At 38.8% G+C, this 24,985-nt stretch overlaps 11 protein-coding genes across 11 annotated transcripts, besides 1 other annotated feature; 7 read left to right on the top strand and 4 right to left on the bottom strand.

The window, feature by feature from the left end:
- Nucleotides 1-1,056: a telomere (TEL14R; Telomeric region on the right arm of Chromosome XIV; composed of an X element core sequence, X element combinatorial repeats, and a terminal stretch of telomeric repeats).
- On the top strand, nt 793-1,047 carry YNR077C (uncharacterized protein; the record flags this gene model as incomplete). Its single annotated transcript, NM_001267862.1, has 1 exon — nt 793-1,047. One exon carries the CDS (start codon nt 793-795, stop codon nt 1,045-1,047), a length of 255 nt encoding a protein of 84 aa, NP_001254791.1.
- A 997-nt stretch (nt 1,057-2,053) lies between the features above and the next one.
- On the bottom strand, nt 2,054-2,416 carry PAU6 (seripauperin PAU6; the record flags this gene model as incomplete). Its single annotated transcript, NM_001183253.3, has 1 exon — nt 2,054-2,416. The coding sequence occupies one exon, from the start codon at nt 2,414-2,416 to the stop codon at nt 2,054-2,056; it is 363 nt and encodes a 120-aa protein (NP_014474.3).
- Nucleotides 2,417-2,730: 314 nt separating this feature from the next.
- YNR075C-A (uncharacterized protein) lies at nt 2,731-2,823 on the top strand (the record flags this gene model as incomplete). The annotated part of the gene is made up of 1 exon (NM_001184621.3): nt 2,731-2,823. One exon carries the CDS (start codon nt 2,731-2,733, stop codon nt 2,821-2,823), a length of 93 nt encoding a protein of 30 aa, NP_878159.3.
- A 470-nt stretch (nt 2,824-3,293) lies between these two features.
- COS10 (Cos10p) lies at nt 3,294-4,418 on the bottom strand (the record flags this gene model as incomplete). The annotated part of the gene is made up of 1 exon (NM_001183252.1): nt 3,294-4,418. One exon carries the CDS (start codon nt 4,416-4,418, stop codon nt 3,294-3,296), a length of 1,125 nt encoding a protein of 374 aa, NP_014473.1.
- A 1,177-nt stretch (nt 4,419-5,595) lies between these two features.
- AIF1 (Aif1p) lies at nt 5,596-6,732 on the top strand (the record flags this gene model as incomplete). Its single annotated transcript, NM_001183251.1, has 1 exon — nt 5,596-6,732. The coding sequence occupies one exon, from the start codon at nt 5,596-5,598 to the stop codon at nt 6,730-6,732; it is 1,137 nt and encodes a 378-aa protein (NP_014472.1).
- Nucleotides 6,733-8,033: 1,301 nt separating this feature from the next.
- MAN2 (putative mannitol dehydrogenase) lies at nt 8,034-9,542 on the top strand (the record flags this gene model as incomplete). Its single annotated transcript, NM_001183250.3, has 1 exon — nt 8,034-9,542. One exon carries the CDS (start codon nt 8,034-8,036, stop codon nt 9,540-9,542), a length of 1,509 nt encoding a protein of 502 aa, NP_014471.3.
- Nucleotides 9,543-9,982: 440 nt separating this feature from the next.
- HXT17 (hexose transporter HXT17) lies at nt 9,983-11,677 on the bottom strand (the record flags this gene model as incomplete). Its single annotated transcript, NM_001183249.1, has 1 exon — nt 9,983-11,677. One exon carries the CDS (start codon nt 11,675-11,677, stop codon nt 9,983-9,985), a length of 1,695 nt encoding a protein of 564 aa, NP_014470.1.
- A 1,188-nt stretch (nt 11,678-12,865) lies between these two features.
- On the top strand, nt 12,866-13,894 carry YNR071C (aldose 1-epimerase superfamily protein; the record flags this gene model as incomplete). Its single annotated transcript, NM_001183248.1, has 1 exon — nt 12,866-13,894. One exon carries the CDS (start codon nt 12,866-12,868, stop codon nt 13,892-13,894), a length of 1,029 nt encoding a protein of 342 aa, NP_014469.1.
- Nucleotides 13,895-14,957: 1,063 nt separating this feature from the next.
- PDR18 (ATP-binding cassette multidrug transporter PDR18) lies at nt 14,958-18,959 on the bottom strand (the record flags this gene model as incomplete). The annotated part of the gene is made up of 1 exon (NM_001183247.4): nt 14,958-18,959. The coding sequence occupies one exon, from the start codon at nt 18,957-18,959 to the stop codon at nt 14,958-14,960; it is 4,002 nt and encodes a 1,333-aa protein (NP_014468.3).
- Nucleotides 18,960-21,741: 2,782 nt separating this feature from the next.
- BSC5 (Bsc5p) lies at nt 21,742-23,211 on the top strand (the record flags this gene model as incomplete). Its single annotated transcript, NM_001183246.3, has 1 exon — nt 21,742-23,211. One exon carries the CDS (start codon nt 21,742-21,744, stop codon nt 23,209-23,211), a length of 1,470 nt encoding a protein of 489 aa, NP_014467.3.
- A 237-nt stretch (nt 23,212-23,448) lies between these two features.
- On the top strand, nt 23,449-24,267 carry YNR068C (uncharacterized protein; the record flags this gene model as incomplete). Its single annotated transcript, NM_001183245.1, has 1 exon — nt 23,449-24,267. The coding sequence occupies one exon, from the start codon at nt 23,449-23,451 to the stop codon at nt 24,265-24,267; it is 819 nt and encodes a 272-aa protein (NP_014466.1).
- Between the last annotated feature and the right edge of the window lie 718 nt (nt 24,268-24,985).

Genomic DNA, 24,985 nt, shown 5'->3' with positions numbered 1-24,985 from the left:
ACCCACACCACACCCACACACACCCACACACCACACCCACACACCACACCCACACCCACACACCACACCCACACCCACACCCACACACACACCACACACCACACCCACACCCACACACCCACACCACACCCACACACACCACACCCACACCCACACCCACACACCACACCACACCCACACCACACCCACACACACCCACACACCACACCCACACCACACCCACACACCACACCCACACACCACACCCACACCCACACACCCACACCCACACACCCACACACACCACACCCACACACTACCCTAACACTACCCTAACACTACCCTAACCCTATTCTAATCCAACCCTGATAAACCTGTCTCTTAACGTACCCTCCATTACCCTACCTCCCCACTCGTTACCCTGTTCCATTCCATTCTACAACTCCAACCACCATCCATCTCTCTACTTACCACTAACCACCGCCCACCATAACCGTTACCCTCCAATTACCCATATCCAACCCCACTACCACTTACCCTGCCATTACCCTACCATCCCCCATCTGCTACTCACTATACTGTTGTTCACCCACCATATTGAAACGTTAACAAATGATCGTAAATAATACACATATACTTACCCTACCACTCTAATCCCACCACCACATGCCATACTCACCTTCACTTATATTGATGGGGCATACGCACACGAATGCTACAGTATATACCATCTCAACTTACCCTACTCTCATATTGCACTCCACTCCATGACCCATCTCTCACTAAATCAGTACTAAATGCACCCACATCATTATGCACGGCACTTGCCTCAGCGGTCTATACCCTGAGCCATTTACCCATAACTCCCACGATTATCCACATTTTAATATCTATATCTCATTCGGCGGCCCCAAATATTGTATAACTGCTCTTAATACATACGTTATACCACTTTTGCACCATATACTAACCACTCAATTTATACACACTTATTTCAATATACCCACAAAATCACCACCAAAATCACCTAAACATAAAAATTATTTATCTTTCAACTTTACGAAATAAACATATTGACTTGAAGTATGAGCACTACCATAACGTCATTAACGTAAAAGTTCCTTAATATTACCATTTGCTTGAACGGATGCCATTTCAGAATATTTCTAACTTTCACAGACCATACATTAGAATAATATGCCACCTCACTGTCGTAACACTCTATATTCACCGAGAAACAATACGGTAGTGGCTCAAACTCATGCCGGTGCTATGATAAAATTGTATCCTATTTCCATTCCCATATGCTAACCGCAATATCCTAAAAGGATAACTGATGCATCTTTAATCTTGTATGTGACACTACTCATACGAAGAGACTATATCTAAAGAAGACGATACGGTGATAGGTTTGTTGTTTTTGTAGGAGTCAACGAAACGCCAAATAATTCTACGGTAATATAACTTATCAGCGCCGTATACTAAAACGGACGTTACGATATTGTCTCACTTCATCTTACCACCCTCTATCTTATTGTTGATAAAACACTAACCCCTCAGCTTTATTTCTAGTTACAGTTACACAAAAACTATCGCAACCCAGAAATTTTGATATTTTAAGTGTCAAAAATGAGGGTCTCTAAATGAGAGTCTGGTACCATGACTTGTAACTCGCACTGCCCTGATCTGCAATCTTGTTCTTAGAAGTGACGCATATTCTATACGGCCCGACGCGACGCGCCAAAAAATGAAAAAAGAAGCAGCGACTCATTTTTATGGAAGGACAAAGTGCTGCGAAGTCATACGCTTCCAATTTCATTGTTGTTTATTGGGCATACTCTGTTAGCTTTATTTCCGTCCACGCTTTTTCTACAATAGTGTAAAAGTTTCTTTCTTATGTTTATCGTATTCATGAAATACTTCACGAACACCGTCATTGATCAAATAGGTCTATAATATTAATATACATTTATATAATCAACGGTATTTATATCATCAAAAAAAGTAGTTTTTTATTTTATTTTTTCATTACTTTTCACTGTCTATGGATTTTCATTCGTAAAGGCATCACTCCCTAGTTTGCGATAGTGTAGATACCGTCCTTGGATAGAGCCTTGGAGATAGCTGGCTTTAATCTGGTGGAGTACCATGGGACACCGGTTATCATTCTGGTCACTTGGTCTGGGGCAATACCAGTCAACATGGTGGTGAAGTCACCGTAGTTGAAAACGGCTTCAGCAACTTCGACTGGGTAGGTTTCAGTTGGGTGGGCGGCTTGGAACATGTAGTATTGGGCCAAGTGAGCTCTGATATCAGAGACGTAGACACCCAATTCAACCAAGTTGACTCTTTCGTCAGATTGAGCTAGAGTGGTGGTTGCGGAAGCAGTAGCAGCGATGGCGGCAACACCAGCAGCGATTGAAGTTAATTTGACCATTGTATTTGTTTTGTTTGTTAGTGCTGATGTAATCTTAACAAGAAATAGTGAAATGAAAGCGCATACCTCAAAGGCATATAGTTGAAGCAGCTCTATTTATACCCGTTCCTCCATCTGTTATCACTACTTAAACGATTCGTTAACAGATGCTCATTTAGCACCTCACATATTCTCCATATCTCATCTTTCACACAATCTCATTATCACTATGAAGATGTTCTTGTTTTTGAACGAATCATACATCTTTGATAGACTTCGTATGTGGAGTACTGTTTTATGGCACTCATGTGTATTCGTATGCGCAGAATGTGAGAATGCCAATTATAGGGGTGCCGAGGTGCCTTGAAAACCCCTTTTGCGCGCCTGCGAAGTTTCCGCTTTCGGTCAAAAAGAAAATCCGAATTTAGATTTAAGACCCTCGTTCAGAAGCTTATTGTCTAAGCCCATATTCAGTCTGCTCTAAACGGCTTCCATGGAAGTAATATTTCTATCTCTTGAAATCCGTACAAGATATTAGACGTGTGTTGGGAGTCGTATACTGTTGGCGTCTGCAAATTCGTGAATTCTCCGCGAATGCCTTGGTGCAATTACGTAATTGTAGCCGCTGAAGGCGGATGGTTTTGAGAGAAGTTGATGTTCAAAGAATCGTGTATGATAAAAAAGAATGTAACCAGAAGCAGGATTAAAACTCGACGCAGAGGAAAATATTTGATTCCGAGATGTAACCCCCCCTTTTCTAGCCAGATATGAAGGAGAAAAGTGTAAGGGCAATAGATGGCGCTAATTTATTGAATCCAATTTTAAAAATGTTCTCTAGGAAAAATATTAATAGTTGATCCTCCTTGTAGCTTCTAAGTCAAAATAAATGTTTCTATCTTTATGGTAACGGCTCATAGTTACAGCTCAATTGCGCTTCTTGAATGTATTTCCAAAGTTCAACGTTTAATGATCTAGGCGACGCAGATTTTTTTGAGAACAAAAGGCTACTAAAGTTCCGTTCAAAGAATGCCTGACAATCAGTCCCATCAAAGAAAAACTCTTCGTTTTTCCAGACCCTCTTTTCAAATAATCGTGTATTCGTTTTCCTTGCAATTGTATCCCATTTTTCAGGGCTAGCACCCTGCTCGTTTATAATATCTGATAGGTACTGCATTTTATCATCAACTTTCATCGATTTAGGCCTTATGTTTTGAAAATCATCTATCATTCTAAAGAAAATGTCTATTAGCCAATAAGATACCAAGCATGCTGGTGATAAATTTGCACAAATAAAGAAGTCAGACATATCAGGAAGGAAGTCTAGTGGAGAGAAAGAAATCCTGATTCTCTGGCAACTCCATGCTAGCTTGCAGCGATAGGTTTCCTTAGGAAGCTTGACATTTTCCAACATAGTAAGTTTGCATTCCTTCTTACCATGGATCAACCTCCACTGTGCGTTTACTTTTGTAAAATAAACCTGCACCGCGTCTTCGGTGTAAGGGACCAAAATCTCAATTGAACTGAACCTAGGATCTTCGTTTTGTCTCCTCAAAACAGCTGGCTCTAGAATGGTTTTCCTGAATGCTTCTTGGCAGTCAGTACCATTAAAAAAAAAATGTGCAGTTTTCCATGCTTTGTTTTCATACAAGTAGGAATTGAAATGTATTGCAACAGCGTCCCAATCAGCAGAGTATGCACCTGGTGCACTTTTGATGATTTCTTTAGAAAGCTGGGTGAGTTGATTTGATAAAGTATATTTACTGTACTGTATTTGAACTACTGGCAAAATAGCAATTAGCGCCAGGATTAGAACTACTGAAGTCAGAAGGGGATAAAACCAAGTACTGGCCATCCCCCACCAAACGGCAAGCGGTAACCATGATAGCGACCAGATCCAAAATCCTGAGTTGCGAATCTCACTGCACAACCATGTTAAACGGTTTCTGAAAATATCCTCGGGCAAACAAAAGCTACTATGGGTCTCAAGACCTTTAGAGGACAAAAGTCTAATCTCTTCCCCCATATTCAATATAGTGTATTTCACATTAATGTTATGAGGTACGTAACAAGTTTACTGAGGTTTAATCACTCGCAGTGTTTTTTATATAATTCGCAAGATGAAATTTGTTGACAGCGCGTTCATCACGCAGCTGTTGAGTTTTATAGTTAAAGCCACGATCAAAAAAAGAGCAACAGCTTCGAGCAGTTTCGAGTGAAAGAGAATCTATGTTGGTTTATGTTCCGGAAGCACGGGAGAAATGGACTTCACTCAAGTACCCAAGTTATCACTAAAATGTAAGTCAATGTATGTTTACAGATACGAGCTGCGATGTTTTATAATACATGGTACACAATAGGTGAAGTATTGTGGCTTATTTTTGAATTATCAAACAATGTAATAGCTTTCCAAAGCATACCATATAACTCCTATGAATTAAGCGGCGGTCTCATTATAAAGTCGGGACACTTTTTGGTCAAAGCTCTCGATTAGTTTTTGAATACTGTGCAAAGTCTTTAATGATATTGTCATCAGTTCATAATCGAATTCTCTGGTACATTTTTTCTTATTTTATTGATCAATGTTAATGTCAGTTTGCTGGCTCTTGTTTTTTTTTTTTTTTTTTTTTTTTGACTGTTAGTTAAGTTGCCCAGCTAAGCTTACTCAATGAGTTAAGTATTTATTTTCATATTTTCATCATAAAATACTGCGCTATCTCGTGCCCTCGTCTCTTATACAATAGGCAGTACTTGACTAGAATCTAGGAGTGCTTTTCCTGAAACTCTCTATAATAACAACCCATCTCCCGCCGATTGTATAGTGAGCCAAGTGTTCTCATAATGGGGGTCTTGAAGAAGACTTCAATGGTGTCTCATAGTAGCAGTACTAGTAGTGCTAGGAAGATGAGCATTGTACAGCTTACTTTTCGTTATTAGTGATACATGACTGAGTGATTGTAGTTGGTAATACTGGATTAGTAATCGTTAAAAAGCGATAAAAATTAATTGAATGTCCACCCTGCATGATTAGTCCTTTTTATCTGGCTGGACAAATGAAGCCTATTATAAGTATTAATATATTAGCTGCTGCAGACTAGAAACGAAAGCAGTGATAAATCATTGATAGACACACATTTCCTCATCGTTGTTCTTCATTATTTACAGGAAAGAGCAGAGAAAGGAAGAAAGAAATTGCAAAATATATGACAATTAACACAAAGAACATAGTTGTTGTTGGTGCTGGTGTGTTTGGTGTGTCTGTGGCAAATCACTTGTACAGGGAACTGGGTGGGACATACGCAATAAAGCTCGTCACAGCATCTAATTATGTGTATTTTCTACCCTCAGCTGTCCGTTTGACGGTTTCAAAGGATTATACCAAGTCGATCCTGCCGTTAAAAAATGTTCTTGATAGTGGTATTGAAGTTATCAAAGATACGGCTGCCAGCTTTGATGATAAGGAGGTAGTTTTGGGGTCAGACAGGGCCATAAAGTTTGATATCTTGGTTCTTGCAACTGGCTCAAAGTGGGCTGATCCAATTGGTTCAACTTATACCTTCGGGGATAACTATAAAGAGTATTTTGAAAGAGAGGCTTCTCGAATCTCAGATGCAGATCACATACTTTTTCTTGGCGGTGGCTTTGTTAATTGTGAACTAGCTGGTGAATTGTTATTCAAGTATTTGGAGGAGATCAGGTCTGGCAAAAAGCGTATTTCCATTATTCATAATTCCGATAAGCTACTGCCGGACTCTGGGTTATACAACGATACCCTAAGAAAAAATGTGACAGACTATCTCTCAAAAAATGGTATTACGTTGTACTTGAACACAGTAGGGGCTTCTTTAGACACCTCGCCGAAACGTATTTTTCTAGGTGAGGGCTCATCTAAATATATAGATGCTGATTTGATTTACAGAGGCGTTGGTATTTCTCCAAATGTGCCGGTCAACAGTATTTCAGACCTTTGTGACAAGAAAGGGTTCATTCAAGTTGAAAAAAACTTCAGGGTAAAAGCTGTTGAGGCAGGAAACGTTTTTGCCATTGGTGATGTAACGAATTTTAGATATCACGGATTGGTTAAAAGAGATAATTGGGTTGATGTTTTGACCCGAAATGTTATAAGTTCTTTACAAGAAGGAACAGAGGCTAGTCTCGTTGATGCAGATTGTCTTGAGACAGGACATGCCCCAAGTGGTGTCTCCCTTGGGCCAAATGCAGGGTTTGGCCAATTTCCACTACCGTTACTTGGGACGATTAATATTCCATCGTTTTTAATTTCTAGAGCAAAGTCGAAGAATCTTTTCTCCGACAAAATGGAACCTTTATTCAAAAAATAGACTAAAATATGAACTGCAGCGTATATATATATATATATATATATATATTAGTTTCTGTATTGTGAAACAAAGAAGGCCGCTGGAAACAACAAATGTTGAACTTCGCATTCAGATAATAATCTATTAAAACCCGAAGTTACTCGAAAATGTTAGCTTTGGATTCTCACACTATATGTAGTTTCTTTGACAGTAGTAAAACGGTATTACACCTGTGCATTAGAGTTATCAATCGCTTGATAACAATTTGACATTTTGGAGGGTCCATGAAGATAGGTACTGATTTTACTCGAAGTGTGAATGTTTTATACCGAAGTTTTGTTATATAGAGATACAGATATCAACAGGATTGACCACCTTCTTTTTTAAACCTAGTATAATGGGGACGGTGAGAATTAACAGTTAAGGTATAGGCGTGATGCCATGGGAGGGGCAAATACGGAACTGGAGTAAAGTATTGTGTGGTTTAGGTGCTGGGAAAAAGAAAGCATTAGAATGCTCAATAAAACAGCGGCTTCCCGCATAATATTTTTTTGATTATTTCATTCCGAGAAAGGCCGATATATGCAGAGGCTACGTGTTGCTTGCCAACTTCAGTATACTTTGCTTGCCACTACCAGAAATTGACCCCGGGAACTTTATTTTTTAAGTGCCTAAAACTTATTTTCCTGCAGGGCGCGCAATAAATAAGGGATATAGCAAAACTTGAAACGTGGGGTAGTTTCGTGCCTTCTTATGTGCCTATCTTGATTTTTGCCTTTGTACCTGAGTCTCCTTACCCCGCGATACCCCACCGTATAGTCACTTTCCCTTGGCACGGGCTAAAATGACCGTAGGATGAGCTCAGCAAACAGTTCATTCCACGTACACTTTTCTTTTATTTTTAGCTCGCCACTTTTTTGATTCAACACTCCCCCCCATGATACGTCATTTTATAAACTTTTCGTGCGGACGTGAACCAATTAAGCTTGCGCATCAGTGGTGGATATATGGACGGATACCTCGTATATTCTGCTGTGGTGGTCGGAGAGGGCATCGCAAAGTCTAGAAATAATCAAGAATCACTTTTAGCGTTTCCAAATAAGTTCGAAACAATCATATTCTAGGAGGAAGGAGGTTACAGTGGTTGCAGACTCATAGTTCAAAATTCATTCATTTTTTGCATATAAATAGCGAACATTTATTATCCAATTGTTAAGATTTCCACTTCGTCTAGATCTTTCCGTATAACTCCAATAAAAATAAACAAAAATAATCAGAGAAAACTAAAAAGAAAAAGTAACAATTTAAACAAAAAAAAAAATATGACAAAATCAGACGAAACAACAGCTACCAGCTTGAATGCCAAAACTCTAAAGAGTTTTGAATCCACTCTTCCAATACCAACTTATCCAAGAGAAGGTGTTAAACAAGGTATTGTTCATCTGGGAGTCGGTGCATTCCACCGTTCCCATTTAGCTGTTTTCATGCACCGTCTGATGCAGGAGCACCACTTAAAGGATTGGTCCATATGTGGTGTTGGTTTAATGAAAGCAGATGCACTTATGCGCGATGCCATGAAGGCCCAAGATTGCCTATACACCCTTGTGGAGCGTGGTATCAAGGACACTAACGCTTATATCGTCGGTTCTATTACTGCTTACATGTACGCTCCCGATGATCCAAGAGCTGTTATTGAAAAGATGGCCAATCCAGACACACACATTGTTTCTTTGACGGTCACAGAAAACGGTTACTACCACAGTGAAGCAACAAACTCCTTAATGACAGATGCTCCCGAGATTATCAATGATTTGAACCACCCAGAAAAGCCAGATACTCTGTATGGGTATCTATATGAGGCCCTGTTGTTGCGTTACAAGAGAGGTCTTACCCCATTCACTATTATGTCATGTGACAACATGCCCCAAAATGGTGTCACAGTAAAGACCATGCTTGTTGCATTTGCCAAGTTAAAGAAGGATGAGAAATTCGCCGCCTGGATTGAAGACAAGGTTACTTCTCCTAACAGCATGGTGGACCGTGTGACCCCACGTTGTACCGATAAAGAGCGTAAATACGTTGCTGACACCTGGGGAATCAAGGATCAATGTCCCGTTGTCGCAGAACCTTTCATCCAATGGGTTCTTGAAGACAACTTCTCCGATGGCCGTCCTCCATGGGAACTTGTTGGTGTTCAGGTCGTCAAGGATGTCGATTCCTACGAATTGATGAAGTTGCGTCTACTTAACGGTGGACATTCTGCTATGGGATATTTGGGATACTTGGCAGGCTACACCTATATACATGAGGTTGTCAACGACCCAACTATCAACAAGTATATCCGTGTTTTGATGCGTGAGGAAGTTATCCCATTATTGCCTAAAGTGCCAGGTGTTGATTTCGAAGAGTACACTGCATCAGTGTTGGAAAGATTCTCCAATCCAGCTATTCAGGACACTGTCGCACGTATTTGTTTGATGGGCTCTGGTAAGATGCCTAAGTATGTTTTGCCATCAATTTACGAGCAATTGCGTAAACCAGATGGTAAGTACAAGTTATTGGCAGTATGTGTTGCTGGCTGGTTCCGTTACCTGACTGGTGTAGACATGAATGGGAAGCCATTCGAAATCGAGGATCCTATGGCACCAACCTTGAAGGCAGCCGCAGTTAAGGGTGGTAAAGATCCTCACGAACTGCTCAACATTGAGGTGCTTTTCAGTCCTGAGATTCGTGACAACAAAGAATTCGTTGCACAGTTGACCCACTCCCTAGAAACAGTTTATGATAAAGGGCCAATTGCCGCTATTAAGGAAATTTTAGACCAAGTGTGATTTTAAAGGTGATCTGATCTACGCGCCCTCGATAGTAATGACTAAATATCTTGGGTAGAGTATATATAATGTCGTATTTTTGTATATTGTTTTATTTAGACAAATAGTAACGTGTTATGTTCCTTCAAGCGCATCTTTCATGATTTTCAATCGATAGTCAAATGGATCCATTTAGAGTTTCTCATCACCATCACCATATCATGTCACTCCACCCCGCTTTACGTAAAAAAAAAAAAAAAAAATTGAATAAATGACTAAGAATTAGACACAATTTTGTCTTAATGAATACTTTTTACCTATGACACATACCAGTTTCTACATATGTTGATCTTCATAGCTCCAAGAATCTTCATAAATTCGTGACAAATTAGAATTACACATTATTATGTAAAATATAATATACAATGTTGCCTATCAAGACAAGCATATGCACTCTATGATCAATCAGAACCCTTTGAGAACTTCAAAAATTTCTTCCAATCCTTCTTCTCGGTCTTACTTTCTTCGGAAGGAATACCTCTCCTAGAAGGTGGGACCCAAGATGCAGATTTCCATGGTTTTATACCTTCTTCATATAGTAATTGGATTTCCTCCAAAGATAGACCAATCGTTTCTGGTAAAAAGAAGAAAACGTACAGAAACATTGCAACCAAACAACCTACGAACACATAACCATAATAGAAGTGGATAGACCCAGTAATGAATGGTGTGAAAAACCCGATCAAAAATTGCCACAACCAGTTGCATGCAGTCGAAATCGACATGGCCCTAGATTTGACCTTCGAAGGGAACGACTCGGCAACCACAATATAAGCAACAGGAGCCCATGTCGTTGCAAAGCAAAATATATAGAAGCAAGTGAACACAATCATGGCATTACCTGCACCTTTTGAGGATGGACCATCCTGGCCATGAGGGTAAAGACATTTCACCCCGATACTTGCAAATATGACCATACAAGCCATCATCCCAGCTGCACCAAATAAAAGACATTTACGACGGCCAATTTTGTCTACGACCATAACAGCAATAATAGTGGAAAAGAAGTTCACTGTACCTAGAACGATCGACGTCTCAAACCCATCAGTAAGACCGACTGATTTGAAAATGGTAGTTCCGTAGAAGAAAAAGTAGTTTTCACCAGTAAGTTGCAAAAAGGTTTGCACAAGAATACCTGTGATCAAACGTTGAAGGACTTTAGTTTTGACGGAGAAAAGTTCTTTCCATGAAGCTTCTCCTAGTTCTCTTTGGGCAAGGACACCGGCGTTGATTTCATCAGCCTGTTTGAGTACCCATGGATCCTCTGGTGAAACCTTGTTGATTTTGGCAATGGAAGCACGGGCCTCTTCGTGTCTCTCACATTCAATAAGATATCTTGGGGACTCTGGAACCAATAACATACCAATGATGATAATCAAAGTCCATAAAAAGCAAAGCCCAAGTGGGACTCTCCATTGTGCAGTGTTATCGTATTTTCTCGTACCATAAACGCTACAATAACCCAAGAAAATACCGAAGGTCATGTTAAGTTGGTACAATGAGACAAGTCCACCTCTCAAATCTGTAGGAGCTATTTCAGACAAAAGCATTGGACACAACACCGAACAGCCACCAGCACCAAGACCATAGATAATCTTACCAACGAAGTATTGGTACCATTTGTGATTCGAACTGATCTGAATAATTGCACCAACCATATATACCAACACCACGATTACAATTGCCAGCCTTCTACCTAAAGTATCAGCAAGACGGGCAAAAATAAGACCACCTATGGCACATCCAATACTGAACATAGCCACAAGAAGACCCATACGCACGTTGCTCAAATAATATTCACCAGTGCTATGCTTGTAAGAACCGAAGTTCATTTTAAAGTTGTCCATGTTAATGAAACCTGCTGTGATACCACTATCCCAACCAGGCAGGAAACCCCCGAAGGATATTGGATAACACAATAAGTAAATGACAAGATAACCTATGAGCCCTCTTTTTGGTGGCTCAACGTTATCCCCGTTTATGACTTCGTTGTCATCAAATCCATCTGACCACTCTTTTTCCACGGGTGGTGCGACGTGAATATCAGCATCAGGACCATCCTGAATATCTCTATCACTTTCAGTGGATGATTGCATTTTATTAATTTTTCTTTTCTTTTCTTTTTTTTTTTTTTTTTTTTGATTTATCAAATGAGAAAGAATTTACACAACACTTGCACAACGAAAGAAAAATATCACACCTAAACTTATCGCTTTATATATCTCGTTCACCATATTATCCTGTGATTAAGGAGGGTGTTATGGCAGCAATGCTATCCTACCACTTGAACGATAAAATTCTGTGCCAAGGAGGTTTCACCGTTCGTATACACTTATCTCAATTGATACTGCTTGCCGCCTTCTTTTGAATAGATTCCGTGCTATTTTGCCTGTTTTTAGACGAGGATACTAATATTATATTATCTAATATTATCCTCGAACGTTTACGTCATCATTTGGGATACTATTCCACATTCTAGGTTGCTAACGGTCTTTGCACAGTCAAGTCATCCCACGCATTTGTGCCTATGTGCCTATATGTGCATTATTCTTAATACCCCGCCACTCTATGCACAAAAATGCATACCCCACCTCCACCTTCCTATTTTGTGCATTGACTATTTACTCCGAAACGAACCCTTGAAGTTAAAATAATTAAACTTTTTGGCTGCAAACCAGTGACGTCAGATATATTTTATAATAACCCCAGGGAGGCAAAAGCTTCTTTCTCGGCAAGGAATGAAGATGTGAAAAATTCGTCAAATAATAGCCGGGCTGGTTACAGCAAGGGGCGGACTTAAGAAATAAGAACGGAGATATAGAAAAAAACTCTAACGAAACATAATCACGCAATCCCATTGGAATAGTTTAGGATTCTTGAAAAAGAAAAGCCCCCCACAGTACGTCGTATTTCATTTACATCTGCAATACCCCCACTATAATTACTTCTGACAACATTTAGAATAAAGGTGTTGAAATTTTTTCTTTTCTTGTTTATTACGTTGCCACTGAATAGCCTACGAACCACAAGGAAGTGAACAGGAGCCTTTGGCAGCTTAGCTCATTGAGTGGTATGATGAAATAAACTTCCTACCCCGTGTTATTAAGATCAGTTAAAATATTGTGGGGGTGTCGTAATATGTAATAGACATGTGATACATTTTTATGTACACTCTATACTTTCAGCATATAAATACAGAGATAAGTTGAAGTTTGATAGCTCAATTGATCAGTTTGTATGATAAGCAGTGAAAAAAAAAATCAAAACAGATAACAAACAGCGAAATGTCAAATAGTAACGGTGATAATAAGTATGGTGTCATTACAATTGGTGATGAGAAAAAGTTCCAAGCTACCATTGCGCCACTTGGTGCAACTTTGGTAGACCTGAAGGTAAACGGCCAATCAGTCGTTCAAGGTTATTCAAACGTACAAGACTATTTAACAGATGGTAACATGATGGGCGCTACAGTTGGTCGTTATGCCAACCGTATCGCCAAGGGTGTTTTCAGCCTGGATGATGGTCCTCACAAGTTAACTGTTAACAATTGTGGTAACACAAATCACAGCAGTATCAGTTCCTTAAATCTTAAGCAGTACAAGGCGTCCCCTGTTGAGAATCCTTCCAAGGGCGTTTACGTTGTTGAATTTAAATTGTTGGATGATCACACACAGCCCAACCCTAACGAGTTTCCAGGTGACTTGGAAGTCACAGTGAAGTACACTTTGAATGTTGCAGAAATGACTTTAGACATGGAATACCAAGCACAGTTAGTTCGTGGTGATGCTACTCCAATTAATATGACCAACCACTCGTATTTTAACTTGAACAAAGTCAAGAGTGAGAAGTCCATTCGTGGTACAGAAGTTAAGGTCTGCTCGAACAAATCGCTTGAAGTTACAGAGGGGGCATTGCTTCCAACTGGTAAGATCATTGAAAGGAACATTGCTACTTTTGATTCAACTAAGCCCACCGTTTTGCATGAAGATACTCCGGTCTTTGATTGCACTTTCATTATTGACGCTAACAAGGATTTGAAGACTACAGATTCTGTGAGTGTCAACAAATTGGTTCCTGTTTTTAAGGCCTATCATCCCGAATCTCACATCAAATTTGAGGTTTCGACGACAGAACCAACCGTTCATTTGTACACCGGTGATAATTTATGTGGCAAATTTGTGCCAAGGTCTGGATTTGCCGTTCAGCAAGGTAGATACGTTGATGCTATCAACCGTGATGAGTGGAGAGGTTGTGTTCTTCTGAAGCGCGGCGAGGTATACACTTCAAAGACTCAGTACAAATTCGATATTTAGGTGAGGCTGAAGCTTTTTACGTTTGTTACGTTTCTTCACTTGCTTGTAGATAAAACCTTTATAATGATATATGATCTAGATTAAACTCAACGTTTGTACGTTTAAACCTAAAAGTTTTTGGACCTGTCCCAAAATAAATATTATCACAAGTGGTAGTACTAAATTGAGCGTAACAGGCGGACTCTGTAGGCTTTTTGTGAGTTTGGGGTCTGAATATTTTTTACTCTTAAAAAAGAATACAGAACTTACTAAAAAAAATCCGTACTAAAAAGGTAGAAACAAGAAATGGTTTATTTGAAAAAAATACTTTACGTCCCAGCCTCACTAAAATTGAGCAGGAAACCGTATATCAAAACTATCTACCAAGAGAGTTCTGGTAAAAACATTTATATGAATAAAGATTAAATTATGCCTATTTTTTTCCTAGCAGTACATTCACTATGTTTCTATATTTAACGCTTTGTCGTTATCCCGGATAAAATTCTTCAGGTTATTTGCAGACGTTTGTCACATTATTTTTTCATTGACAAAATTTCACGAACTCTAGTAATGTTCAAATTCAAATGTCATGCAAGGCCCCTATGAACATTATTACGCTGTTTAACCAGCGGATAATAATTAGATCGCGTTCGTCGTAAATATAAAACATACGCTCTGTAAGTAGGTCCCTCTGAACGTTGGCAATTTGACAGTGAACTAATGAGTCGTATTCATAAAGAAACATCAACTGTGTACCAAAATACTTATTTGGGATTATGTGTTTATAGCCTTGATTACCAATGTTTGCATAAATAGAAGTTACCCTATTTCTTTGAATAATATAACATTACATTTCTGCAATATTCACATCATCATATAACCCAAAATTCACAGTATCGTGTGCTAAATCGGTTAAAAAACCGCCTCACCTGCACCCATAGTATACCTGCAATTTTTTTCTTCATTTTCTCTTAAATTTACTTGTTATTCTTTTTACGAAGCCAATTTTCATAGGGGAAAAATGCTTAACTTGAACAACGTAATAAACCACAATCATACCGGCAATGTTGAAAAGGATATAAGCCTAAATGAAACCGAAGTTTCTCCATAAGTAACTAAAGCTAGCATTTATGCGCGCCAAGTATTCATCACCTACTTTGTACTGACAATAGGCGCAATCTGCTGTTGCATCTGGATTTGCAATATACCCAGTCCCAAATTCAAAAAACGGTTTGGTAAATTCACCACATGTTTGGCCTACCGGGGGGTTGAAAAGAGACAACTCTTTCTTTGAACATCTTACGGGTTTGTCATGCATCAATAATCCAACTAAATTTTGCAAAAAATACGTGTAAGGGGATAGTTTCCACATGAATGTCCAGAAACCAGGCATTAAAGAGGCAGGTTGGACAGCACCGCAGAAAGAGAGCAAAAACGAAAGTATAAAACCTACAATAACATTGGCAGATTGTAGATTTGGAGACATGTACAGAATCATTAAAGCAAGACCAATATAGTAAAGTTGAAAAAGTATGGCATAGTTCAGATAAAAAACACTTGACCTAGAGGCTTCGGTAAAGACACCCAGAGGGAAATATGATGAAACGAAAAAAATTGTTGAAAACAATAAATGGTAAGGCAATTCATTTAAATAATGGGTAATCAAAAGTAAAGACCAATGAAACATATTAGATTTGGACTCACGAACTTCATATAGCTCCTTAGCAACGGTAGCACGCTCCTGTATTTGGTTTGTTGCAGGAGCTGATATAACGATAGCCATGAAACAGGCAAATAAGCTATTTTGTAATCCAATAGCATTTACACCCACATGGAAAAAGGTAAAACCAATGAACAAGCCACTGATCATCAATAACATCATTTTGGCCATGATGTAGTTCAAGTTTCTCCAAAATGTTAAACTGGATCTTTTCAGCACATGATGGAATTGGTAGGAATACGATGTTGCATACTTAGAGGCCCTTGTAGCTGTTTTATGCAAAGTTGTAGAAGATAAGTCCTTAATCATGTCATTTATTTTTTCGTTAATGTTTGCATACTCGTGAGATTTTTGCCATATATCAGGCCAGTTCTGTTGAACAGAAGCGGTGGCCCCAGCTCCTATGGCTTCTAAAATATACTCTGCCGGATTTTCATTTTGTTGACATTTCCTGGCTCCGTTCTTTTCGAAATACTTAATGACAGAACTTGAATTTTTACCTATTTCACCAAAATAAATTGTTTGACCGCCTTTTCCCAAAAGCAATAATCTGTCAAACTGTTCAAAAAGAGTAGCTGATGGTTGATGAATAGTACATAAAATTGATTGACCTGCTAGAGCTAATCTTTTTAACATTTTGACGACGGCCCACGCGGATTGGGAATCCAAGCCAGAGGTCGGTTCGTCCAAAAACAATAACAGATCCGGCTTGCCAACTAGCTCAACGCCAATTGATAGTTTCTTTCTCTGTTCAACATTCAAGCCGTAACCAATTTCGCCGACAAGAGCTTCTGAGAACTCCTGCATTTCAAGAATAGATATAATTTTTTCAACATATTCCATCTTTTCAGCGTCAGGAATAGACTGTGGCCGACGCATACGAGCACTAAATTGTAGCGATTCTTTGACAGTAAGTTCAGCAACATGAAGATCTTGCTGTTGAACATAACCGGTACGCCTTTTGAAACTAGCGTCCATTGGGAGACCATCAACTAACATATCACCAGTAATCGTTCCCACGTTCCTTTGAGCCAAAGTGTTTAATAATGTGGTCTTACCAGCGCCGGACTCACCTATTAATGCTGTCAAAGTACCAGGAACACAGTAACCGCTTACGCTGTCCAGAAGTTTACGTTGTCCGCTAGAATGAGGAATTGTGAAAGAAACATTTTTCCAAATAAACACCCCGGTAGATTCCAAACCTTCAAAGTCTGCACTTGTGCTATCGTCGTTACTTGAAGCTATCTCTTTCATATCCTGTGTTGCTATAGAGGCATTAAGGTTCTCTTCGTCATTTTTGCTGCTCCATGATCTTTGTATAGCATTCTTTGTGCCCTTCTTGACGACCAGAGCATCACCACCACTTTTGACAGGACTTTTGTACTCAGTGAAAACCGCCCTCAAGACGATGTAGCCAATTAAGAAACACCACATGATGCCGAAGTTTCTCCAAGTATTTTTGTACTCATATTGATATTGGGCCCTCAAATAATCATCACCTAGGACCCAAGATTGGCCAGGCCTTGAACCAACAAAAGCACACACTTGATTTTCTGGCAAGATGTTTTCAAACCCAGGTCCAGAAGGAACCAAAGTGCCACCACAATCCATATGTCTTCCATGAAATTCTGCATTTAACATCGATTCAAATGCATATCTAATGGGTAGAATGTACGAAATCCACTTAAACCATGGATGCATTGAAGGTAATTGTATCATGTACGTCGAATACATGGCAATAGATAACATCACAACACCGGCAATGGAGTTGGCCTGGGACAATGTATCGCATAAAGATGAAACCATCTGAAACAAACTTGTAATAGCTTCTGAACACATTGTCAATAACAAATACATAGTAAAAAAAGCACCGGCGCTTCTATGCAAACCGGCTAAGAAGTACAGGATGATTATGAAAAATGTTAGACCAATCATTCTGAATGGAAAAGAAGAAATCGTACTTGCTAACGCTTCAGCTGAGGGATGATATAGTGAATAGACCTTGTGTTTTTGCAATATTGGCCTGTGCTCGAAACTAATATTAGCTAAACCCATCAAAGAATAATATAAGAGGGAAAAAAACAGAACGCCACTTCTAGAAAAGGCCCCTAGAGTTGAAGAAGGTGCTTGGTAGAACAATGACCCAGTGATAAAAGCCTGTGCTATAGCAGCGCATGTGTTGATAACGGTGTATGACTTATCACCGTAAATCCTTAGAAAACCTCTAATAGTGCAAAGTCTAATTTGCTCCCAATAAGAGACCGTATAATAAGATTTTTTTCTTGTACCTTTCGACTTTTCTTGTGCCATAGACTCATTGTATGTTTTTTTGGTCCATTCAGTATTCACTTCATGTTTGTACTTCTGAATTTCACCTTTTAGGCGGGCATATTCTGGGGAATCAAGCCAGTATTTTTCGAATTCATCAGCGGTATGAGGTACTTGATACTCAAAGCCAGGCTTTATTTCGTGCAGACCATTAGGATCAGTAATTGCGGTCAAATATTCAGCAGTCGATTGTCTCGGTGGACACAAGTAACCCATGTTTTCAAAATAATCTTTTGCTTCAGTAGTTTTGCCGCAAAATATTTGTCTTCCAGCGTATAGAACAGTGACTTTATCAAAAGTTTCATAAATGTTTTCACTGGCTTGGTAAACCGTAACAAGGGCCGTTGTACCTAACAGATTTGTCATAGTACGAATAGCTCGTGCAAATTCTAGCGCGGTAGAAGAGTCAAGACCTCTTGTAGCATTATCCCAGCAGTAAATTGAACCTTTCGCTGCTAATGCTTCAGCAATGGAAACGCGTTTACGCTCACCTCCAGATACACCGCTGATGAAATCGTTACCAACTTTGGTATCGAAAGTATGCGTCAAACCAAAAATTTTAGCATAGAATTCTCTATTGGCAGTAATATACTCTTCTTTCGTTACATTATTGACTCTTTTTGCGGGCATCTTACAGGAAATAGCAAAATCTAGAGTTTGTTTTACTGTCAAATGTGGGAAATGAACATCTTGCTCACCATTATAGATTACATCTGGCTTGTAATGTTGCATCATTTCTTTCTGAGGGATACCATCGTACGATATATGTCCTGTTGTTACACCACCTGCAAACTGACTGGTCTCACCAGCAGCGCTCTTTAAAAATGATGTACAGCCAGCGCCTGGTCTTCCTAGGACAAGGACCATCTCTCCTGATTTAGCCAGCAAACTGACATTCTTCAAAATGATCTTCATCTTATTGCGATTCTTCCGCTCACGGATACCCTTGATAATTGTCCATGGTAAACACAAAATATCGCCAAAGGTTTGGCCCTCCAAAAAAGAAGAATCCAAACCTTCTACTGAAACGCATTCCATGGCTACACCTGCCTTACGAAGATGAATCCCTTGTTCAGAAGCTTATTTAACATAAGATTTGATTATAGCTGACGCATCAAAAGTGTCGGGAATAGGACACCTCAATTCCGTATCGCCGTCTTTAACAGTATGGAAATCCATTATGTTTAGATTGATTTGAGGTCTACCATCACTACTTCTAATAAGAGTATATTAGTGCAAGTGTAAAATATCAGAATTCCCGGATACTTTCCTTGAAATTTCTTTGCGTGCAATGGAGTATATTAATAACTGCATTTTGGACGCTTACGTTATAAAGGGACACCCTTTACTTCGTAAGGAAGCGAAAAAGAAACGGCTGATTATAGCGATGGACAGAGAAAGGTTTCTTCTAAACTCTCTTCCTTCAGAAAATGCGTTGTGTAGCTGGGATAGCAGTGTTCAAATATAAGACATTAAGTAAAAAGGTACGTTGCAAGAGCAAAAGTTTTCATATTTCCAGCCACTAGCACAATAAACAAATGAAATCACGTTCAACTTCTTTTTTCCACAATAAGAGATCTTAACTCTAAAAGAATGGTACCTAAGCCCTCATATGAAACGAAACATAGATGTTTTACCAGGTGAGTCATATAAATATATATATATATATATCGTGAGAGATTCGATAGCAGAACATGTTCTTCTCTTGGACATCTTCCCAATTTTAATGTACCAGCAGTAACTAAAATGTTGCAGCACGGTAGCCACACCCTTCGCCGTCAAAGAGTTGTAACATGATTTATTTGTTGTTCGGGTATTCCTCTACAGTATCTTTTCAAGATTGAGTGGATCCTGCAGATATTACATGCCAATACAATCATACAATCATTCATTCATGGAAATTTTTTTTCTTCATGAGTTTGAAATAAGGCCTTTTTAGAACTTTCTGAGTACTCCTTCTAAACGCTCTGCTACAATGTATACTGTTTTCTCCCTTTCATCTTTATTAGAAAAGTTCATTAATTTTAGTTTTTACCTTTCAATGCGGCACGCTGACATTTTTTATTTTGTTTCATCTTTGTGATTTTCAAAAATAAAACTAAATGTATCCAATCTTGTCCAAGAACTTTATATGATCTTTATATAATAACAATATTTTGAAGTAACCAAAAATGTCTCGAATAAAATTACGGTTATGAGCCTAATTTATTTGTGAATTGGGAATATAATGCAGCCGAATAGTACTAACGTAGACAGCACCCAGACACTCAGGACCCTGATTTACGTTTATGCTTTCTTCCATCCAATGAGCTCTCAGTATGTCATTAACAAGTGTAAAATTGAAAGGATAAATCAAACTATAAACTTATTGAATTGTCAAACTATCAAGAAAAATCAAATAGCAAAAGCGTGGGTCTTTTGCAGCGAAAGGGCGTTTATCAAGACTTTTACGCGAGGGAATTGCTTTACGTTTTGAACAAGACAAACCACGACCACAAGCTAGAACGGCGTGCGAGATTAAAATTATTTAGACAGGATGTGGGTGCCATCATTCACAAGCTAAAAGCTATCATATTACGGCCCAGGAATGTCTCATACAAAGTTATTTTACTAAGGTGCTTACATAAATACCGTCTGCCGTCATATAAGCAACTGTACAGCTTGTGCAAGACTATATCCGGGCCCTAATTTTTTGCTCCCAAGGAACAATTGCCCTAGCCCTAAAAATTTGTTTTATTTCCCATATTTAGCTGAATCCGCAATGACCTTGCTTGTCTAATGGACAAGTTTATGACACCAAGCTAAAAAAACCATACCGCAGAAGTGAGAGTTTGGGCGGTTCGAACACGATTTGTTGATGCAATGTTAGTACGATAGACAATTTGAGAAAGGAAACTTTCAAAACGTTACTGTACACTTTAGAAGTGAAACTACAATGACCGGCTAACCGCATATAGCCCGTCAGTAATACCTTGGTCTAATGAATGTCTGCAAACAACAGAATTGGGAGGTTAAACCTTCGCCATCAATTTTCATGAGAAAGCGACCACATTAGGTGGCATCTTCAACAATCGATTTTTACAACACAATTGACTAAAGTGTGTACCACACCGAAAAACGTGCGCAATAATTTAGACCCTGGATGCGGCTTCATAGAATCAATGGGATTCGCGAACGACGCTATCATCCGCAATCTTTTCAGAGGTGCCAAAATGTGCAAATTCTAGAATGTCATGGAAAAAAAAGTCTCCGTTTGGAAATTGTTATTGTCTGCTTAAATCAAGTATTGAGAATCTACATAATGACAAGCGTACCTATTGTGCAAATATACGAAAGAATAAGCGAGAATGAGTGAGGCTTAAAGAAGATGCACCACTATTCTTTAGGACTACTTTATCTTCTATGAGTCATCTATATATTTTCTCGTCTCATTGGACTAGATGCTATCTATCTTTACCGCTTTCTTTAGACCGCGCACAGCTTTAGCGAACAGTCCCCTAGAAATTTCACTTTTGCTTACTAAATGTTCAGTAGATAAGCAATGCCATTTAAATGATTTCCTTGGAAGATATGAACAATAATTCACACTTATAGAAGGGAAGCAATTCCAATTGTACAAAATATGATCACATCACTTCTTAAATGCTTCCCTTGATTAAAGAGCATAGCACTTGTTGGTTTACTACAATTAGTTTTGCATTTACAGCCAATCATACAGATATTGTAAAACTTGCTCCATAGTCGCTTTGGTATATCAATCTAATAGAACTAAATAGCCTCGCTGGTCTGGAAGACTAAAGAATAATCAAGTTTTTTCTTTATGCAAGAATCAAAAGAACCACAAAATAAATTTGAAGGTTGTCAAAGAATATCTTCATCTTCATCCACACTCTTTGGAGGAACCTCCTTCGAGGAACCGAGATGTGGAACATCCCAAGGAAAGGAAGAAGACGCTTTCGCATGCAATAATGGAGATCACTGCTCGAGCATAACGAATGTTCAGGAAGATGACTTTGTCCTTCCAGAACTATTGCCGTCATTCGAAATGTATGAAAATTTGCTCAGCAATATACCTCAATCTAGTTTCGATACATACTTTCCGGAGAATCCACCTTTTTATGAGGTTGCTTCCCGAAATCAGAGTATTCCTTCGGAAGGTGAGTCTGGGAATGATATGCGGATTCTTACCGGTGATATCGTTGGCCCAGATAATCATGAAGTGACTGTTGATGGCCGCCGGTTTGCTTCCGGCCCTGCTGAGTCTCAAATTCGTAATTATGATGATACTAAAGGTATCCCAGTTGAGAATATATACGCATTGCCTAGGATTAAAACCCCCATAGCGACTGAATTGTACGTCACAAAGACGGCTCCAAAATTTGGACAGCTTCCTAAACACGAGAGCATGCTAAGGGAATACACCTCTGGGGATATAATTCACGGTTATTTCACTGTAGAAAACAAATCAACCAAACCTATAAAATTCGATATGTTTTATTTAACTTTGGAAGGTACGACAAGTTCAAAAACACAGTCACCCTTTGGAATCCAAAAAACGACAGAAAGAATTTTGAGAATGGTAGATATGGCAGCGAGTTGGTCATATAATCATGAAGACGTGAACACGGGGGAAGACCTTTGTGGATTTTTTGACTCCATTGATAAAACAAGCTTTGGATTACCGAATAGCAGGATACTAAATCCAGGTGATAAACGTAAGAAATTTTTCACTTTTAAAATTCCGAACCAGTTATTAGACGTAACCTGTAAGCACGGTCACTTCTCTCACTCTCTTTTGCCCCCTACATTAGGGTTTGATAGACCATCGAGTTCTCATCCAGAGCTTTCTACTCTAAAATTTTCGGAGAGTTTAGGTTATGGTCGTTTGTCAGAAAGAGGTTCCTCACTATGGTTAAACGACAGTTCTAGTGGCAGCTTAATAAATTACTCAATAAATGCTATGATAGTAGGCAAAGACGTAGCTTCTGGGCGTGTTTGTTTAATGAGTGAAAAAAAGTATAGCATAAGGATAGTTCCATTTGGCTTTCAAAACAATCCAATTAGTAGGGAGAAGTGCCTCAAAGACTTAGAGGATTTCGATATTGAAATTGCAAACAGGCTTGGAATGATCGAAAAAGTCTTTTCTAAAATAGAGCGAGCGATTCCCATTCATAAGGAGGACATACAGGAGGCGAATCGCTCTGATCAACTATCACCCCTAAGAGGTAAGTATGAATGGAACGCGGTAGCTGGAAATACTGAAAACGGAACACTTAAAAAGAAACACTAGTCTGAAGAAGATAAAATTCAAACTGAAATTACTTACTCTATAGCATCTCTCTTCAACACAGGTCTGAAAAATGTGTTTCTCAAAAGTGTGCGTAATATTCCTTCATCTCAACCAGATGATCCCACTTCAAAGACTAACTCAGAGAAAATTGGGCTTATAACAATAAAAATAAAGCCCCCTAGTAATGCTTTGCCATATTGGTGTCCAAATCTAATTCAAAAACAAAATGTATTTTCAATGAGAAACAGGCAGAATCAAAAGAACTGGACTAATTTAAGAGGTCTATTGTCCGTTGAAGAGAGAGAAAAACTAGAAAATTTACGGCTTGAACTAGTATGTATGCAAGCTGCTAATAGTATTCCACATGACCCACCGGAAATCAGTAGTCTGGAGACGGAATTGATTTGCTTAACAACGAACACAAAAGATTGCAAACCAGTGAGGTTCCACAGTGATTTACTTTTAAAGAAGCACAAATACAATGAAATTAAGAAAATATTTAAGGAAATTTTGGAAAACATTGAAGCATATCGCGATGAGTTCACTAAAAATCAAACAAAAATAAACTTACTTCTTGCCGATGACGCAAGAGCTAGCCTGCGTAATAGATCGCTCGATTTTTCTGATTTAATGCCTTCGAGTATAATTAAGGACGTACAGGTTTTAGCCAATATGGAAGCCAATGTTGTTGTCATGAAAAATGCGTTGAAAACGAAGTTGGTTGGAGAGAAAAGTGTGCCTGTTGCTTCTTCTCCTATATCCAGCATAATTCCTCGAACTTCTAGGAATAAAAAAACCTCCCCATCAAACTATCACCATTCGGTACTTTCACATCGGAAATCAAATGAATGGAATCAGGTCAGTTCAACTGAGTATAAGAGAACACTGTTATTGAATATAAAATATAATGATGATTTTAAAGCTACCATAGTGCCAAGTTTTGAAAGTTGTTTATGCTCGAGGTCATATTTCCTCCGCGTAAAACTTCATTTTGATAAAGGTGTTGGATCTGCTGAAATTGATATCCCAGTTCAAGTTAAAAACTCTTTTATTTGATAGATGGCTGTTAAAAAGAATGGTTTCACTGACGAAGTTTTTATCGCTATTGATATTACAGTATCATTACTGATAAACACCTTAGTTCTTGCAGAACTGAAAGTGATAAAGCAAGGAAACAGTGCGCAGTAGCAATCTCTTTTACGATTGTTCTGCGTTTGCCAAGGTATTCTCAAAATACTTTAAGTACTAAAAACCTAAATAATCTCTATACATAGAACTTTGAATTTTCATTGTTTAAAAAAATGTACGGAACTGCTAAGAAAATGTACAAGGTAGTGAAAGCCCACAGAGAGGTACATTTCAAGTGATAAACTTTGCTTTTTAGATTTGAAAATGTGAAATCTTACCACTCTTTAAAGCGACCATACTAGTAATAACGCAGGAATAGTACCACTAAATGGGTTGCCATCAATTTTATGCGCTGTAAGCTGCGCATATGTTTCCTACTTAAGGTTATAAGCATAGAACTGGCCTTTCCTTCAGCAAAAGAATAGAATAAGCCTGCTTGCCAAGAGAACTTGCTCGATAGCGGAGTGCTAGCTATTTTATGACCAATTTGGTATTTGCTGGCATATTTTTGAAAGATCTGGCTTTCTTTTCTTTTTTTCTCCCCTTTTTACCTGAACCTTGTTACCGAGTTCAGCTGCGCTAAGCTCTTTTCGGCTATATTTTGTTATGAAAGCCAGCAGAAAAGGCACGAAATCTCCCAATTTGG

Source organism: Saccharomyces cerevisiae, chromosome XIV (assembly GCF_000146045.2).
Source record: "Saccharomyces cerevisiae S288C chromosome XIV, complete sequence".
Lineage (NCBI taxonomy): Eukaryota > Fungi > Ascomycota > Saccharomycetes > Saccharomycetales > Saccharomycetaceae > Saccharomyces > Saccharomyces cerevisiae.
This window is presented reverse-complemented; position numbering and strand designations above follow the sequence as displayed.